The sequence below is a fragment of the Podarcis erhardii genome, assembly GCF_964252035.2.
Source record: "Podarcis erhardii genome assembly, chromosome: 1".
NCBI lineage: Eukaryota > Metazoa > Chordata > Lepidosauria > Squamata > Lacertidae > Podarcis > Podarcis erhardii.
Window position 1 is genome coordinate 84,265,614 of NC_138497.1, and position 19,924 is coordinate 84,285,537.

At 39.6% G+C, this 19,924-nt stretch overlaps 3 protein-coding genes across 3 annotated transcripts; 2 read left to right on the plus strand and 1 right to left on the minus strand.

Moving 5' to 3' along the window:
* On the plus strand, positions 1-924 carry LOC309351045 (olfactory receptor 5AP2-like; the record flags this gene model as incomplete). Its single annotated transcript, XM_081878350.1, has 1 exon — positions 1-924. The coding sequence occupies one exon, from the start codon at positions 1-3 to the stop codon at positions 922-924; it is 924 nt and encodes a 307-aa protein (XP_081734476.1).
* A 6,219-nt stretch (positions 925-7,143) lies between these two features.
* Positions 7,144-8,070, plus strand: LOC309351018 (olfactory receptor 5AP2-like; the record flags this gene model as incomplete). The annotated part of the gene is made up of 1 exon (XM_081878347.1): positions 7,144-8,070. One exon carries the CDS (start codon positions 7,144-7,146, stop codon positions 8,068-8,070), a length of 927 nt encoding a protein of 308 aa, XP_081734473.1.
* A 10,447-nt stretch (positions 8,071-18,517) lies between these two features.
* On the minus strand, positions 18,518-19,657 carry LOC309350845 (olfactory receptor 5AR1-like; the record flags this gene model as incomplete). The annotated part of the gene is made up of 1 exon (XM_081878140.1): positions 18,518-19,657. Exon 1 carries the CDS (start codon positions 19,454-19,456, stop codon positions 18,518-18,520), a length of 939 nt encoding a protein of 312 aa, XP_081734266.1. The 5' UTR covers positions 19,457-19,657.
* Positions 19,658-19,924: the final 267 nt, after the last annotated feature.

The window sequence follows — 19,924 nt, forward strand, 5'->3', positions numbered from 1 at the left end:
ATGCCTGACAGGAACAGCAGTAGAGTGAAGGAGTTTGTCTTCTTGGGATTCACTGACAGTCCAGAGTTGGCTGCCATCTTGTTTGCATTGTTTCTAGTCAATTATCTCATCACAATTGTGGGGAATCTTGGGATTCTTATGTTAATCAGGGTTGATGTTCGACTTCACACCCCCATGTATTTCTTCCTTAGTAATTTGTCCTTCTTAGACATTTGCTATTCAACCACCATCAGTCCAAGGCTGCTGATAGACCTTTTAAGGGAAAAGAAAGTGATTACTTTCAATGAGTGTCTAGTTCAATTCTATTTCTATATAACCTTTGCCACCACTGAGTGTTACCTCCTGGCTGCTATGGCATATGACCGCTACATGGCCATCTGCAACCCACTCACCTACACAATCACCATGTCTCAGAAGGTTTGTGTTTGCCTGGTGGCTGGCTCATACATTGCTGGAACAGTCAATTCTATGATACACACAGGATGTTTGACTCATTTATCCTTTTGTGGTCCTAATGTCATTGATCATTTTTTGTGTGAAGGTCCTCCACTCTTTCAACTTTCATGTTCTGATACCAGCATCAATTTGTATGTGATGTTTGCTTTTTCTGGCTTTAACCTGATAAGTACCCATTTCACTGTCCTTATCTCTTACACTTACATCTTTGTCACTATTTTGAGAATTCGCTTAGCTGAGGGCAGGCACAAAGCCTTCTCCACCTGCTCCTCTCACCTGATGGCTGTCATCATCCTTTATGGAAGCTTGATCTTTATCTACCTCCAACCTAATTCAGCAAATGGAGGCAAAGTGACCTCTTTGTTGTATGCGGTGGTAATACCCATGCTAAACCCTCTCATCTACAGCTTGAGGAACAAGGAAGTCAAGAGTGCTTTGACACGGGTGATGGAGAAGCGTATTGCCTGACAATGTTAAGGTTTAGTGTTGATATGGAATGCTCAGTGAAGACTGCTGGAGGATAGCAGCTGTTTATTTGGGATTTGGCTGATGTTTGACTGGAATATTAAAAAAGAATAAGTAATTTTGTGGCAGAAACTGGGCCATGTGGAACTATTTCAAGGACTATTTTCCAATAGGACTTCTCCAATAGCTGCCTCTCCTAGAGAACCAAAAGAAGTTGATAGCAACTTCCCAGTGAAGCCTTGAAGACTCAATGAATATCCTATTTGATTAAGAGAGAAGAAGTGAAATATACTTCATGGTGTTTCAAGTTGTTGCTCAGCTTTACTGTATGAACTACTTTGAGTCCAGTTGTTGTTGAAAAGCTACGTATATAGATATATATTCTGATCAAATAAAAGCAAATAACTAAATGTTTGAAGCACTTTCCATACATTCTCTCTGGCATCTTACCAAACCCCTGTAAGGTAAGCTCATATTATAGTCCTTACTTTGGACAAATTTCATGGAGAATTATCTTATTAGGTATATTTATATTGGATAGATAACTCAATGGCTTCTAGTCAGAATTGCTAATAGAAACCTCTTTGGATAAAAGAAGCATATATCTGGGACAAACAAAAGGAAGATGGTCAGCACCAAAATTCCCTGCATGCAGAAGCTTCTGACTGGCTCATGTTGGTGACAAGATGGTGAGCTAGATGAGCCTTCAACTGATTCAAAAAGGCACTTAAATAATGTTTTAAATAGTCATATTGAGGCTGATTGAGCATGGATTGATGAAGGGCACACAGTCTGAACCAGGTTATTAATAGCTAATGCTATTAGTATTACATCAGTCCATACTGCTGAGGGTATTGTAATGTTGTGATTACAGAGTCAGGGTGTTCTAGTGGACGCTGTATAAAAGACATGGGATTCCATGGGGAAGGGCTGCAAAAGCAGCAGTTGCTCCTCCCCTGGATGAGCATTAGTCCTCAATGTCCCAGTTTCTAGCGTCTGCAACATCCCAGTTTCTAGACACTACTCTCATTTATTTTGTCTTGCTGCCACCTTTCAGTGTTTTTAGCCAAGGAATGAGGTTATAGCATTGCTTCACTTTTTAAGCACCCATTGTCTAGACTCTAGAGAAGGAACTTCTTGTTTTGTTTTTATTAAGCCTTTCTTCTGGTCTTTGTTGGAGAAGTAGTTGATTCTCCACAGAAAACAAACAAACAAACAAACTGGTTTTTATAATTTTATTGTAGCTGGGATTAGAGGTGGTATACTGTGTGCCAGCTAAAGAACAACAGGTAGCTACAATGACTGGAGTTCATGAGCTTTCTAATTTAGGTCTTCTTTCATACATTAAAAAGGTGATTCCTGCCCTACTGGGTATGTAAACATAAAAAAATGCACTCTCCTAATACCATTCAGATAAAGTCAATCATTATATCCATTGTTGTTAAAACCATTTTGCTGGAGAAAGGGAAAGTTAGAGTAGAGCAGCTTTTGCCAATCTGGTGACCTCCATATACTTGTGTTTACTTCCGGTTGGACTGCCCAGAGTACAGAGTAGAAGTCAGTGGTAGCCTAGTTGGTGCCTCATACTTGTGAAACTGTTGAAGCTGTAGGGAAGTTTTGGAGGAGGCCACAGAACCCTGGTTCTCTTGGGTTACTTAGTATAATATTTTGGTTTTTTGCGAGCAGAGTCCTAACAACACTGACAATGTACCATGCAAATTTCTTTCTAGTGGAGATTTCCATTAAAAAGATCTGATAACATCATCATGCTTCTCCTTAGTGTTGTTGTTGTTGTTGTTGTTGTTGTATTTATAATCCACCCTTCAACCCAAAGGTACCCAGGCAGCACACAAACAATTCATTAAACTACAACACAACAATAAAAACCATGGAGCACTAATTCTACTTAGAATATCAACGGATATGACTAACATAGCTGATAAATTTCAGTGGGTCTACTCTGTATATAAATTGGATAAAACCTGATAATGGCAAATAGTGTTATAAAACAGCAAACCAGCTGTTTTCATGATGACACATTTTTTAATAAGTTGGTGGAATCTTATTTTAAAAATTGTCACATGAAAGCAGTGACTTTGGCTGCATGTATCTCAGGTGTGCATTTGTATATACATGCATATAACAAGCAGCACACATTCAGAAGCCTATAAACTCCAGGATGTTCATTGTGTGTATGGAGTTGCACAATTGCCTGAGAATTCAATTTAAGTTATTAACAGATGCAAAAGAAAGAGGAGGTTTTGCCCTGCCAGACTTGAAACTATATTATGAAGCATCATGTCTCTGTTGGTTAAAAGAATGGATAAAATTAAAGAATAGAAAATTATTGGATTTAGAAGGATTTGATAACAGATTTGGGTGGCACGCGTATTTATGGTTAGAGAAGAAGAGTCATAAAGCTTTTGAAAACCACATCTTCCAAAAATCGCTAATTGAAGTTTGGGAGAGATATAAAAATTTATTGGAACCAGGAGTTCCATACTGGTTGTCTCCATTAGAGGTCCTGTGTGTTAAGAAAATTAATATGAGGGGGAATTGGATTACTTATGGAGAATTAAATTCTTTAATTGGTGATTAAAGAAGGAGAGAAATGGAAAATGAAGCCATATGAACAAGTAAAAGAATATGTATTTGATTGGTTGCATTACTATCAGATAAATGATATGTTTAAAAAAGACTCGAAAGAGAAGGGTTATAAAGAAAAAGATTCAAAATTTCAAACAGAAATAATAAATAATGATTGTAAGACAATATCGAAAATGTATAAAATGTTGTTGGAATGGCATACGATGGATGAGGAAGTCAAGTCGGTAATGATTCATTGGGCCAGAGATTTTGGGTACAATATACATTTTGAAGACTGGGTTAAAGTATGGAATGATAATTTGAAGTTTACAGCATGCACCACATTAAAGGAAAATGTTATGAAAATGGTATATAGATGGTACATCACACCGGTTAAATTAGCAAAAATGTTTAAAACTTGTAATAAGTGCTGGAAATGTAAAGAAAAAGAAGGAACTTTTTATCATATGTGGTGGGAATGTAAGAAAGTGAAGGGGTTCTGGGAGATGATATATAATGAGTTAAAGAAGATGCTGAAATATACTTTTGTAAAGAAACCAGAAGCCTTTCTCCTAGGAATAACAAGAAATGATATAAATAGAAAGGATTGTAAACTTTTCCAGTAAGCAGTAACAGCAGCGAGAATACTAATGGCCCAAAAATGGAAGCAGGAAGAACTACCGACTCTGGAGGAATGGAGAATGAAACTAATGGACTATGCAGAAATGGATAAACTAACTGGAAAAATAAGATATCAACGAGATCACAAGTTCATTGAGGACTGAGGAAAATTTACAGATTATTTGAAGAGTGTATGTGATGAAACAACAACACTAGTGGGTTTTAAAGAAGCTTTGTGAAAATATAAGGAATATTGCAAGAATGTAAATATGTTTGAAAAGGTATTTTAAAAGTACTGAATTTGGGGAATGATTAGATAAAAATTTAAATACGGATGATTGTCAGAAAAGCTGAGGGAAGTCCAAAAGATGAAAATATGTTATTTGTGAAATTGTTTGATTGGAGATATTTGTGCAAAACTTAATAACAATTTATTTTAAAAAAACAAAACTATTGCCTGAGTTGAGGGCCTTGCTCCATTTTGAAAGGTCTGCTATTTTTACAGGAACAGTGGCTTGAAAGCTTTCCTCTTCTTACTGAGCACTAATTAACCCATAAGGAGTTGGTACACAAGGGGGGCGGGGATATTGTTGGCATGTTGGTCTCATGGTACCACTGCATTTAACTTTGATGCAAGGCAGATTATTAAACTGGAAGTCAACAACCTTAGAACAGTAAACAAGAGACCATTAACTATTTGATGTTGTAGAGCAGGGGTTGTCAACCTGGTTCCTACCACCCACTAGTGGGCATTTCAGGATTCTAGGTGGGTGGTAGGGGGTTCTACGACACAAACTGAATCCTTCTTCCATCGAGCACTGGTGAGCGGTAAGGAAATATTACCATCAAGAAAGATGCATTAGTGGGCGGTAGATATAAAAAGGTTGACTACCCCTACTGTAGAGTTTTATGGTCTAGGTTCTGTTGCACATGCTGAACTTTTTCAATCAATGCAGCAACTGCAGGTCTTTCACTAATATCTGTAGCAATCTTAGTCAATAGTATGCTTGCCTATCAAACAGTTGTTTGCATCTTAGAGGACCTTGGAGGAATACAGATTCCACTCTTGGATCTAAGAAAGATCAAATGATCCAGTAAATGCTTCCACTGGAGGACACAAGGAAAGGAAAGAATGATATCCCAGGTAACTTCCTGATGGTAGGATAGAAGCTGCTAAACCAGCCCATTGCTCCTAACCATGCTGACCAGGATAGGTTACAGGCGGGTAAAGGTGAGGATAAGAATTTCCAAGCCTCCAGACTCCTCCTGATGGCTTTTAAGCACTATAGTAAGTCATGGAAAAAGAGAAGGTCAAAGATGGCAGACACCCCTTATTGAGGGAGATGAAAGGAGCTGCTGGGCAGAGCCTGTCTGGTCTGATAGGAGGACAGAGAAGAGAATGCAGCCTAAATGATGCGCAGAGCCAAAGATCTGAGAAATCTTGGAGCCCAAGATTGTGAAGTTCATCAAAAGGCTAGTGACTACTTTAAATATGGCCTGATTCAGGAATTTCAACCTGGAGATTACAGTTCTAAAGGTCAAAACATGCGAGATAGGCTCATATCTACAGTGGGTTAAAAAGAAGTTCCAATTGAATTCCTTCTCTTGAAAAAAATGAAACTGCACATTTAACTTATGATTGCTGTTAGCAAATAACAGACCCTCCAAGTGTCCCTATTTTCCAGGGATGTCCCCGATTTAGAGAAGTCATCCCAGTTTCTGGTTTGATCCCAGAATGTCCCACTTTCCCTAAGGATGTCCCTATTTTCATTGGATTGTTGGAGGGTATGGAGTTATTCAATTCCCAAGCCGCCTGAAGACAATCCTGTACAGGGAAGTTTTTTTAAAAAAAGTTTAATGTTTTATTATGTTTTTATATATGTTGGAAGCTGCCCAGAGTGGCTAGGGTGACCCAGTAAGATGTGTGGGGTATAAATAGTAAAATCATCATTATGGAATGGAACATCCCTATTTTCATCATAGAAATGTTGGAGGATATGAAATAATAGCGCCAATATTTTGTGTTTGGACACTTTGAATAGAATCAATTAACTATTTTTCTCTTAAGTGCATGTAACTATTACAAAGCACACACACATACACAAATATTACAGGAAGATGGTGTCGTAAGTACTGCAAGCAAGGAGATTTCAATGTTTCTGCATGCATATTTGTGAAAGGGCTCCGCTGAAATATTCTCAGAATTAAACTGCAAAATGCAGTGTAATTTAAGAGCATATGTTTTCCATGTGTTTTCTTTAACAGAATGAGATGTGCACATATAGTGGTCACCCTTTGTAGACAGGCCTAGTTCGCTGCTGATAATAATCACTTAGTGTTCAATACCAGCAAGTTGGCCGCATACAGAGGTGTTTCTGGGGAATCTCCACATGTCGGAATGTGGGCTCAGTCCCCCTCTGCCCTCCCTATATCATATGGTTGCCGTACTTCAAAAAGTGAAAATCTGTACACAAAAGCTTTTTGGGTTTTTTGCCAAAGTCGTTTAGCTTTTTTAGTTTTGCCTAAAGCTGTTTAGCTTTTTTGGTGAAATCACCCCAAAATGACACTGCCAACATGGATTGCCATGTGTCTGGATTGTCCCATAAATTTTGGTCGATTTATAGCTGGACACTGCTTACGACTGCAGTATTCCGTATATGTCCGGGAAGTTCCGGACATATGGCCACCCTACTACATCACCCTCTCTTTGTGCTGTGTAAAGCTATGTATACTGCCTTATTTCAAGGTAATAGAGTGCGACTGCTTTAAATTGTGAAGGAGGAGATATGGAAACACCATCCTCATATGTTAAAGGTCTTCTCCACCAATGGTGATCCTTTAAATTTTATATTCCAGCCATAATTCAGGGGTTTAAACCTCAATTTCTCTATTCAAAAAAGCACATATAGTCGTGAAGATTGATTACCTCATTTCTGATGGTGAATGATTTCCAAATCTTCCCACTCCTCACCCACCACCATTTTGTTTCTCTTTGATTCCATCAGGGGGGAAAAAATGCCTGACAGGAACAGCAGTAGAGTGAAGGAGTTTGTGTTCACGGGATTCACTGACAGTCCAGAGTTGGCTGCCATCTTATTTGCATTGTTTCTAGTCAATTATCTCATCACAATTGTGGGAAATCTTGGGATGCTTATGTTAATCAGGGCTGATGCTCGATTTCACACCCCCATGTATTTCTTCCTTAGTAATTTGTCCTTCTTAGACATTTGCTACTCAACTACCATCAGTCCCAGGCTGCTGAAAGACCTCCTAAGGGAAAAGAAAGTGATTACTTTCAATGAGTGTATAGTTCAGTTCTATTTTTATGTAACTTTTGCCACCACTGAGTGTTACCTCCTGGCTGCTATGGCATATGACCGCTACATGGCCATCTGCAACCCACTCACCTACACAATCACCATGTCTCAGAAGGTTTGTGCTTTTCTGGTGGCTGGTTCATACATTGCTGGAACTGTCAATGCTGTGATACACACAGGTTGCATGACTCGTTTATCATTCTGTGGTCCTAATGTCATTGATCATTTTTACTGTGAAGGTCCCCCACTCTTTCAACTTTCCTGTTCTGATACCAGCCTCAATATCTTTGTCATGTTTTCATTTGCTAGCTTTAACCTGATAAGCACCCATTTGACAGTCCTTATCTCTTACTCTTACATTGTTGCCACTATTTTGAGAATCCGTTCAGTTGAGGGCAGGCATAAAGCCTTCTCCACCTGCTCTTCCCACCTGATGGCTGTTATTATCCTTTATGGCAGCTTTATCTTTATGTATCTCCAACCTAATACATCAAGAAATGGAGGCAAAGTGGCCTCTTTATTGTATGCGGTGGTAATCCCCATGCTAAACCCTCTCATCTACAGCTTGAGGAATAAAGAAGTGAAGAGTGCTCTGAGACGGGTGATGGAGAAGTATGTTGCCTGACAATGTTAAAGCTTATAATTGATATAGGACTTTTGGTACAGACTGCTGGATGGTTGCAGCTGTGTCTCTGACATTTGGCTGATGTTTAACTGGAAGATAAAGAAGTAAGAGAGGAAGGGAGTAAGAAAAGAAAGAAAGAAAGAAAGAAAGAAAGAAAGAAAGAAAGAAAGAAAGAAAGAAAGAGAAAAGAAAGAAAATATTGCAATGGGTCAGAAGCTGGACTACTGTGGAAATATATCCAGGATTTCTCTCTTGCATGATATCTTCAATAGCCAAGAGCCAAGATAGCATCTGCCCAGTGAAGTCTACAAGTCTCAAGGAATATCCTCTTTGAAGAAGAGAAGAAAAGATATATGAACTTCTTGATTATACACTTGTTGAAAAGCAGTACAGTGGTACCTCAGGTTAAGAACTTAATTCATTCTCGATGTCCATTCTTAACCTGAAACTGTTCTTAACCTGAGGTACCACTTTAGCTAATAGGGCCTCCTGATGCCGCCACTGGAGCACAATTTCTGTTCTCATCCTGAAGCAAAGTTCTTAACCTGAGGTACTATTTCTGGGTTTCTGTAACCTGAAGCGTTTGTACCCTGAAGTGTCTGTAACTGAGGTACCACTGTACCACTAAAAAGTTTTGCAACTGTAATTTAAAATATCAGAATGTTACAACAGCAGTAAAATAGACTAAAATAATTAACACTCCTACAAAATTTCTAAACATCTGGGTAGGTTTATCTGAATAAGAATGCCTTTAACAGGTATGGCAAGGAATACAGCGAAGGCACCTGTCCAATATAAAAAATCAAGGAGTTCTAAAGTGTCAGTGCTGGCACACCAAATGATATGTTCTTACAGATGTAGTGCAGGTATTTTGTTGATTTATAAACGTGCCAATTCTGTCGATTGTGTACACACATGGGGTAATGTGATATCGTAGGTAGACTGGTTGTTAAGGGGTTTAAACAGTAAAACCTTGAAGCTGGCCCTGTCACAGATTGGCAACAAGTGCAGATCTCTGAACACAGGTGTTATATGCTTGAGGAAGGACTTCTGGCAGGAGATGGGTTGCACCTCACACAGTGGTTGGCAACAATATGTTTGCTAAGAGTCTCCTGAACCTGGTCAGGAGTGCTTTAAACTAAATCCTAAGCAGAAGGGAGACAGTATTACAGATGACAGGTGAACACCTGGTACTGGGGACAATAGCTTCATTTGCTGCACAGAAAACTGAAGTGGTGCTACAGAAACGTGGTAAAGGGCAAGCAACTACAAGAAGGAAGCAGCTGGAGACTCATGGTTTCTGTTGTCTCCATACTATTGCACAGAGTATGGGAAACAAGCAAGATAAATTGGAACCTTATGGGTATTACTGAAACTTGTGGGATGGGACTCATTACTGGAATGTAGAAACTGAGGTATATCCTGTTCAAAAGAAATTGTACAAACATTTGTAGATCCAAAAATATGAGGCAAAATGTTCAGGCTCTATTCTCATTTGTTTTTTTAAAGAAGCTAGCCTTTCCCCACCTTTCAGATTTTTTAGCCAATGAATGAAGTTATAGCATTGATTGACCTTTAAAACACCCACTGTATAGCATGTGTTGTTGTTGTTGTTGTTGTTGTTGTTGTTGTTGTTGTTGTCATCCATACCCTGCTCTTCAGCCAAAATGGTTACCAGAGTAGCTTACATACAATCATTTAAACAAGACACTTCCTGCCTGCAAGTGAGCCCTGCTTCCTGCTATGTAAGCCTGGGGGTGCTGTATGAATGTAATGCTTTTTGGACCCTTGAGCCCCTGTAGTTTCTATGGTGCAGTACTCCAGGGTGAGTTTCTTCTTTTAGTCTTGTCTTGTAGTAATAAAGGATATTTGTTCTTTGAGAGGCCTGCTTCCTTCTGACATGCTTTCCTGATACCCCAACACAACACTTCCTATCTCTCCCAATGAGGCGGTCTGATGGAATGGCTGCTCTCAGGTAACTCCTCACACTTGTGAAATTGCAAAAGCCACAACAACGCTTTGGAGAAGATCCATTAGTGATGAGAAATAGCTCAGGTATTGTGCACAGTTCCTTTCTACTGTAAATGACTAGAAAAACCAGAGTAAGTTATACAAAAAAGCAAAACTAAAACCTAAAACAACATGTATGTTCTAACTTAATTCACATAGGCTACAGAATCCTGGCTCTCTTGGTGTGGAATCTGGATTACTTTGGAATAGGAATTTGAGTTTTTGAGAGCAGAGTCCTCGCATCACTGACAACATACCATACAAATTTCATTCTGGTAATGATTTCAAATCAAAGATCTGATAACATCATCATGGTTGTTGTTATATTACCAATTAGCATCTTAAAACAGAAATTTTTGCAGATATTTTGGCTAATAGATTTAAAAAAGTATTGAACGAAGTGATTCATAAAGACCAAGCAGGCTTTCTCCCGGGTAGACATTTGTTTGACAACACGAGAAACATTATTGACATTTTGGAACTCTTACAAACAAATATTAACACTAGAGCGGTGTTAATTTTTATTGATGCGGAGAAAGCCTTTGACAACATTTCTTGGATGTTCATGAAGAAAAATTTGGAAGGGATGGGAGTGGGACGGGGGTTTGAAAATGGTATAGAAGCAATATATTCAGATCAAAAAGCTAAATTGATAGTAAACAATGTGGTGACGGAGGAATTCAATATTGAAAAAGGGACACGACAAGGGTGCCCTCTATCCCCATTATTGTTTATCTCGGTCCTGGAGGTGCTTTTGAACATGATTAGAAGGGACCGGTCAGTTCGGGGCATTGAGGTTGGAGTAAAACAATATAAATTGAAAGCATTCGCAGATGATTTGGTATTAACATTACAGGAGCCAGTTCCTAGCACAAAAAGAGTTTTGGATTTAATTTCTGATTATGGTCGGGTGGCGGGATTTAAGTTGAATAAGCAAAAGACTAAGGTCTTAGCAAAGAACCTAACGTCTACAGAAGCAGATGAGTTTTTGAAAGAGACAGGATTAAATGTGGTTAAAAAGGTAAAATACCTAGGGGTGTACCTGACTTCTAAAAACTTGAATTTGTTTAAGGACAACTATGAGAAATGTTGGTCAGAAATTAAAAGGGATTTGGAAATTTGGACAAGACTAAAACTTTCCTTGTTAGGCCGAATAGCAGCTATAAAGATGAATGTTTTGCCGAAAATGTTATTCTTGTTTCAGACCCTGCAGATTGTGGACAAAGTGGTATGTTTTGGAAAGTGGCAGAAGGATATCTCTAAGTTCGTTTGGCAGGGCAAAAAGCCCCGAATTAAGTTTAAAATACTAACAGATGCGAAAGAAAGGGGGGGATTTGCCCTGCCAGACTTGAGGTTATATTATGAATCTACAGCCTTCTGCTGGATGAAAGATTGGTTTTTGTTAGAGAACACCGATGTCCTAGATCTGGAAGGGTTTGATAATGCTTTTGGGTGGCATGCGTATTTGTGGTATGACAAGGTTAAAGTTCATAAAATGTTCAAAAACCATATTGTTAGAAGAGCAATTTTTATGGTCTGGACAAAATATAAAGACTTATTGGAGAGCAAAACACCAAGGTGGCTTTCACCGGCGGAGGCCAAGGCACGTAAGAGACTTAACATGGAGGCCTACTGGCCAAAATATTGGGAATTAATTGAAAAAGATGGTGACAATTGGAAGCTGCAGAGTTTTGAAAGTGTAAAAAGCAAGGTGCGAGACTGGTTGCATTATGCTCAAATTCGGGAAATTTTCAAAACAGATAAAAAGGTTGGGTTTCAGGTGGATAAATCGAAATTAGAGACAGAATTGTTAGAACCTAAAGACAAATTACTTTCAAGAATGTATAACTTGCTGCTTAAATGGAATACACAGGATGAGACAGTTAAATCCGCCATGATAAAGTGGGCACAGGATATTGGACATAACATTATGTTTGAGGACTGGGAAAGGCTATGGACCACCGGATTGAAATTCACGGCATGTAGTGCCCTGAAAGAAAATATTATGAAAATGATATACCGGTGGTACATAACCCCAGTCAAGCTTGCTAAGATATATCACCTGTCTGATAATAAGTGCTGGAAGTGTAAAGAGGCGGAAGGGACGTTCTTTCATCTCTGGTGGACATGTCCGAAAGTGAAGGCCTTTTGGGAAATGATCTATAATGAGTTAAAAAAGGTATTCAGATATACCTTGCCTAAGAAACCGGAGGCCTTCCTTCTGGGCATTGTAGACCAGAATGTGCTAAAGAAGGATAGAACCTTTTTTATGTATGCTACAACAGCAGCAAGAATTCTCATCGCAAAGTGTTGGAAGACACAAGATTTACCCACACTGGAGGAATGGCAGACGCAGTTGATGGACTATATGGAACTGGCGGAAATGACTGGCAGAATCCGAGACTTGGGAGAAGAAACAATGGAAGAGGACTGGAAAAAATTTAAGGACTATTTGCAAAAATACTATAAGTTGTATGAATGTTAAGAAAATGCACTTTTTAGGAAATATTAGCCCCAGCAATGGTAATCAGGTGAAATGAAAACTAAGGCACAAGAAGATAGAGGTGAAATTAAGAAAATTTTTTATTGCATTATGTTTTAATCACAATACATAAGATCATGGTTATAATAATTTTGACTTTGGTAACATGATGAATTGAAAGATACAACAAGTAATGAAATAAGATAATAAATAGCTGAAGATTTTGTATTATGAACATTGGGTTACAAATATACTGAAATGGGTAACATGACAAAATGAAAGATACAATAAGTGATGAAATAAGATAACAAAATGCTGAAGTTGGTATTATAAATAATGCAGATTCGGGAAGATGTGGGGAAGTCCAAAAGATTCTGTAAAAGACATATGATTTATGAAACTCTTGTATTTTTTTTTTTTTGTTCTTTTTCCTATTCTGTAAAATTAATAAAAAATTTAAAAAAAAAAAAAGAGAAATAGCTCAGGTATTGTGCACAGTTCCTTTCTACTGTAAATGACTAGAAAAACCAGAGTAAGTTATACAAAAAAGCAAAACTAAAACCTAAAACAACATGTATGTTCTAACTTAATTCACATAGGCTACAGAATCCTGGCTCTCTTGGTGTGGAATCTGGATTACTTTGGAATAGGAATTTGAGTTTTTGAGAGCAGAGTCCTCGCATCACTGACAACATACCATACAAATTTCATTCTGGTAATGATTTCAAATCAAAGATCTGATAACATCATCATGGTTGTTGTTATATTACCAATTAGCATCTTAAAACAGAAATTCAGTTGTTTCATGACGACAGATTTTTGGATAGCAGTGGCATCTCATCCAAAAATTTGTTATAAGAAAGCAGTAATATTGCCTTTTTTGAGCCTCAGGTCATTATTTGTGTATACAAGCACCACACATTTTAAAAGCTACAAACTCTAGGGTTCCAGTTACAGATAGGTAGCCGTGTTGGTCTGCCATAGTCAAAACAAAACAAATTCCTTCCAGTAGCACCTTAAAGACCAACTAAGTCAGTTCTTGGTCAGTTCTTGGTAAACTCTAGGGTGTTTCAGTATGGAGCTACTCATTTGCCAGGGTTCAGGACCTTGCTCCATTTTGACAGACTGGTGTTTTTCACTGGGGCAGTTTCTTGAAAGTGTTCATCTTCTTACAGAGTCCTAATTAGACTTTAATGAATTTGTTTACAATAAGAGGGGGCAGAATGTTGACATATTGGTCTCATGGCACCACTACATTTAACTAGACCCAAGGCAGATTATTAAATTGGAAGTCAACAGCCTCAACAGTATCAGAGTACTTTGACTCCTCTCAATGACTAGTCTATCCCTACAGCGCATCTGTCTCTAGTCCCCCTACACTCTGCTTATATTTTGTTGTCATTTTGAAATCACTCTGTTGTATTGCTCTCTGAAGGAGTGCCAGAATGAGGTGGTCCTGTGCTTGGGCATGGGGTGGGGAGGAGGAGAGCACATGCCAGGAACCACAACAGGAAACACATGATTATTGTGACACTATTAGGATCATCCTACTCGCATGTAGGACCCTGGCAGAGACACATGCCCAACTGGCATGTTGTTTCCCTCCTAGTTGGTCATTTGGGAGATTCAAAAGCTTTCTCCAGCCCGAACATCACAGCGACTGATACCAAGAAGCATCAGCACACTTAGGGATCCTGCAGAGTATTTGCAGTTCGTGTAACAGAACTCAGTAGCACAGCATTTTGGCTAATCTACGTTTATTTACATATAATACACTTGAAGCATTCTGACTTAGCTCCTTCCTCTTTCTCATTAGACAGCAAAGAGAAAGAACAAAGGACAATAGTCCCACTTCACAGAACACAGTAACACAAACATCCTGTCCCTGTCACTTCCCACACTGTGGAATAAAAACATACACCGCCATGTGATAGAACAACAATCCCAGGACTGCAAACACAGAGCAAATCCTAACAGACACTGGCCAACTTGCAGAGGCGATATTGTTACTTATATTCCCTTGTTCTTCTGAAACCCCACTGTGTTTGAAACCCCAAAATACTGGAGAAGAATATGAATTGGAAACTAAATAGATATATGGTTATATGTTTATTCAACAGTCATTCATTCATTTATTTAAAACCAAACATTTATTCAAAAGTTACAATGCAGCTTTGTCCACGGCCAGAATATCACAGAATGTTTATTCTGTACATGACCCCTGGTCATGTCTCTTCTAGAGGCCATACCCACAGAACACATGGGATGGGACAATTTGTTCCTTTTCTTTACACTGTTCCCAATGGTTTTATAGGATGGTATGACTAAAACACAGAGTAAACCAATTGACATCAATGGACATTAGCTAGTAATGAGTTACTTAGGCCCATTTATTTCAATGGGTCCACTTTCAGGCACAATTCATTTATCAGAGAAAAAGCTGTGTTGTTTTACAACAACAACAAAAGTTTCTGTGGCATGCAAAAAATAAGATACCCCATCAGCACAATCTCTGTCATGTTTATGCCTGTCCATCAGATAACATAACAGTGCTGAGTTGTTGTTTTTGCTTGCTACTTTGTTAATGTTGTTAAGATTGATTTATAGATTATAAATGATGTATTGATTTTTCAATCATATAATATGATTTTTTTGATTGTAATGATTATTTTATAGTTGTTGCTTTGTTAATAGTATTTTATAGATAGATTGATTGATTGATTAATAAATAAATAACTAGTGAAACAATTACATTCTTCATAATTTATACTGTATTTGTGAAACTCTATTATGCTCTATCATAGATAGGTAGCCGTGTTGGTCTGCCATAGTCAAAACAAAAAATTCCTTCCAGTAGCACCTTAAAGACCAACTAAGTTAGTTCTAGGTATGAGCTTTCGTGTGCATGCACACTTCTTCAGATACACTGAAACAGAAGTCACCAGACCCTTCTATATAGTGAGAAGGTGGGGAGGGGTATTACTCAGAAGGGTGGTGGGAATGGGTGATTGGCAGGTAGCTGTGATGAGCCTGTTGACGACTCTTAACGACTGCAATAGGTCTTACAGGAAAAAGCAAGGGGTGAGAAGGTGAAAAATGGCTTTGTCATGTATAATGAGATAAGAATCCAATGTCTTTGTTCAGACAAGGTCTCTCCATGGTTTTAAGTTTGGTAATAAGTTGCAATTCAGCAGCTTCTCTTTCCAGTCTATAAATAGGGTTACCTGCCAATCACAGCTACCTGCCAATCACCCATTCCCACCACCCTTCTGAGTAATACCCCTCCCCACCTTCTCACTATATAGAAGGGTCTGGTGACTTCTGTTTCAGTGTATCTGAAGAAGTGTGCATGCACATGAAAGCTCATACCAAGATGTGACTTAGTTGGTCTTTAAGGTGCTACTGGAAGGATTTTTTTTGTTATGCTCTATCATGTTAATATTTATTGTTCAGAAGCTGCTTTGGGATTCATTTTAAGGAAAAGCAGTATAGAAATATAGTAAATCAAATCAAAGACAATCTATAAGGATAATATTCGAGAGGAGTTGCTAAGTTGTGCTGTTTTGGTGATAGAAAATGTACTGTAACATATTTATGTGTGGACTTGAGCTCATTTCTTTCAAATGAATAAAATGGAGAACAAATATTTTACAAAAATATAGATGTAAGCCCAGTGCAAGACTGAACTTTCACACACGCACACACAAAAGCATGCATGCGTACACACGTGCACACGCGCGCGCGCGCGCACACACACACACACACACGAGAAAGCAGAAAGCAGAAATACAATATATGAATCATTCAAGTAAAGTTAACAAGCTTTACAGTGCAATCCTATACATATCATCTCAGAAGTAAGTCCTACTGAGGTCAATGGGTCTCTACTCCAGTTAAGGCTGTATAAGCAAAGCTGGGAAACCTATCGTCCTCTAGATGTTGTTGGATGACAATTCCCATAATCTCTGACCATTTGCCTTGACTGGGGCTGATTGGAGCTGGAATAAATGACACCTGGAAGGCCACAGGTCCCATTTCCTCATATATAGAAAAGCAGCCTCAGTCACCAGACACCAGATGACACAAACCAATCAATATATTTGATAGTTATTGATTTTATTACCCTGCCCCAAATGTGAGTAGATTACATTATTATTGCAAAAAGGAATCTAAGGCAGAAAGAAACTGCTCTGATCCAGCAATACTCTTCAATGTGAGGTAGGGATTTACAAAAGAGAAGTCACATAATTCAGGGGTTGGGGGACCTGTGGCCCTCTAGATACTGCTGTAGTCCTTCTAGATACTGCCATCATTTGTGACCTTGGCCATATCAGTTGAGGCTGATGGAAACTGGAATCCAGCAAAATTTATAGGGCGACAGATTGCCATTCATGACATAATTGCTTAACAAACGTGTTTTTGCACATGTGGCATGTTGCATGTAAATAAATGTGCACAGTGATGCAGTGTAGATGATAACTGGCCTGTTTTCTCATTATTATTACAGATGTGAGGATGTATCTGCATGAATACTGCATGTAGTATTAGCTGTGACTTGTGCCCTTTTGTAAAGGGATATATTTGAAATGAACCTGATAGGCTGTAATTTTCCAACCGCTTGCTATTGAGTCATTTCAGAAGTTTCAGCCAACCTCATTCTGCATATTTCTGATTCTCTAGCTAGTAGGAAATTGAGAATTAGCTATAAGTGAAAGGGAAAAAACAACAACCATTCAGTAATAACATAGCATTTCAGTTTAGGACAGGACTTAGCTTACTGTTGATGAGTTTTCTGAAAGCTTCCTTAACATCTTTGTTCCTCAAGCTGTAGATCAGAGCTGTTTTCATGATGACACATTTTAAAGAAGATGGTGGAATCTTCCTGTTATGTATGCTAGGAGGTGCTGTATTTGAATGTACCATATTTTTCGCCCCATAGGACGCACCGGCCCATAGGACACACCAAGTTTTTTGGGGGGAAATAAAGGGAAAAAAAATTATTTCCCTCCCAGGCGCTTGTGGGGCCAGCAGCGGGGAGAAGCACTCTTCTCCCCATCGCCCGCCTGCAGACCAGGTCCGGGGACAGCGGGAGGACGCGCTGCGCCTCCCAACTGTCCCTGGAGCTTGCGGGGCAGGCAGTGGGGAGAAGCGCTCTTCTCCCTGCCGCCCGCCTGCAGACCAGGTCCGGGGACAGCGGGAGGACGCGCTGCGCCTCCCAGCTGTTCCTGGAGCTTGCGGGGCTGGCGGCGGGGAGAAGCATGCGTCTCCCCGCCGTCAGCCTCCAAACCACATCGGGAGAGAGCGGGATGGTGGCGTTCCGCCTCCCCACTGTCCCCCGACCTTGTGGGACTGGCGATGCGGCTCTCCTGAAGCCTGGAGAGCGAGAGGGGTCGGTGCGCACTGACCCCTCTTGCTCTCCAGGCTTCAGCGAAAGCCTGCGTTGGCTCCATAGGACGCACACGCATTTCCCCTTCATTTTTTGAGGGGAAAAAGTGCGTCCTATAGGGCGAAAAATACGGTAATCGTTTTTGGACCCTTGAGCACCTATGATTTTCATGGTGCAGTACTCCAAGGGGATTTTCTTCTTTTAGTCTTGTCTTGTAGAAAGAAAGGGACACTTCCTTCTGATATCCCAACACACTTCCCATCTCTCCCACTGAGGTGGTCTGATGGAATGCCTGCTTTCAGGTGACCCTTCAAACTTGTTAAATTGTAGAGTCCACAAGAAGTTTCAGTCAACCTCATTCAGCACAAATGATTTTGAAATTGCAAATGACATTGCTCACTGAATGTCAGACAATAACTCTGTGGTTGAATTCCTTCATATTCTGGTTCTCTAGCTAGTAGGAAATTGATGATCAGCTATAAGGGAAAGGAAATCGTTCTGAAACCTACAAGTGAAGTTCGTATGGAACCAGTTCACAAAAAAATAATAATCAGTAATAATACTGCATTTTAGTTTAAGACAGAGTTCAGCTTCTTGTTAATGAGTTTTCTGAAAGCTTCCTTAACATCTTTGTTCCTCAAGCTGTAGATCAGAGGATTGAGCATGGGGATCACTACTGTGTAGAACACAGAAGCCCATTTGTCTTGATCCAAGGCATAGACAGAGGTGGGCCTGAGATACATGAAAATCTGAGTCCCATAAAATAAAGTGACCCCTGTGAAGTGGGACCCACAGGTGGAGAAGGCTTTGAGTCTCCCTGAGGGCATTCTCAGGACGGCTGCTAAAATGAAGATATAAGAGAGAAGGATGATGGAGAGGGAGCTCATCGCAACAAAGCCAGCAAATGCAAAAAGCAACATCTCATTAATGTGGGTGTCAGAACAAGCGATTGCCAGCAGTGGAGGGACATCACAGAAGAAATGGTTGATGAGGTTGGAACTGCAGAACTGCAAGCTGAAGGTGGCTGTTGTGTGTATTATGGCACTAGTTGTGCCAGCAATGTATGACCCAAGTAGGAGCTGGATGCAGAGGGACTTGGACATGGCAGTGGAATAGAGCAATGGGTTGCAGATGGCCACATAGCGGTCATAGGCCATCACTGCTAAAATGTAGCACTCGGCATCCACAAAGGCAGCAAAGAAGTAGAACTGGGCAGTACATTCAGGGAAGGAGATGGTCCTGCTCTCAGATAACAAGTCAGACAACGTTCTGGGGGCAATGGCAGATGAGTAGCAGATGTCACAGAAAGAGAGGTGCCAGAGGAAGAAGTACATAGGATTGTGAAGGTGGGAATCAAGTGTGATCAAGATGATCATGCCCAGGTTTCCCACAACATTGACCAGATAGATGATCAAGAATACCACAAAGAATAAGATTTTCATACCTGGATCGTTTGAGATGCCCTGGAGAATGAACTCGGTGACGGTGGTACTATTTTCATTCACCATTTTTAGGAAAAGATACAGTGGTCTGGAGAAATGTAGGAAATATGGATGGCAGGGTTTTTAAAAAAATATTAATTAGTCTATGAGATGTCAAAGTTTGCTTGGGTCCCACTTGCTCTGCGAGGCTGATGATGACATAGCTGGGTCTTACCAAGGCTTCTTGTGGAGATTTTAGAAGATCCAGAGTTCCTGAGTGATGCTCCCCTTTGTCTTTTACTTGAACATTTCTATGGGTGGGAGAGATGAACTCTGAAGTTTTGATCATTGGTTAAGTCAGCATCCAACGGATCCCTGTAAACTCCTGGATGACTATTTATTGTGCATTGAGTTTCCTACCTCCGAAAAATGATGCAATAATTAAAGAGTAGAATGGCAGAGGCAGGGAGCTCTGTCCCCAGAGGATTTCTGATCTCTGATTCCCTCATCAGGAGACATATCTTTGTGGAGGTTTCAAGGGTATAGGCATCCCAT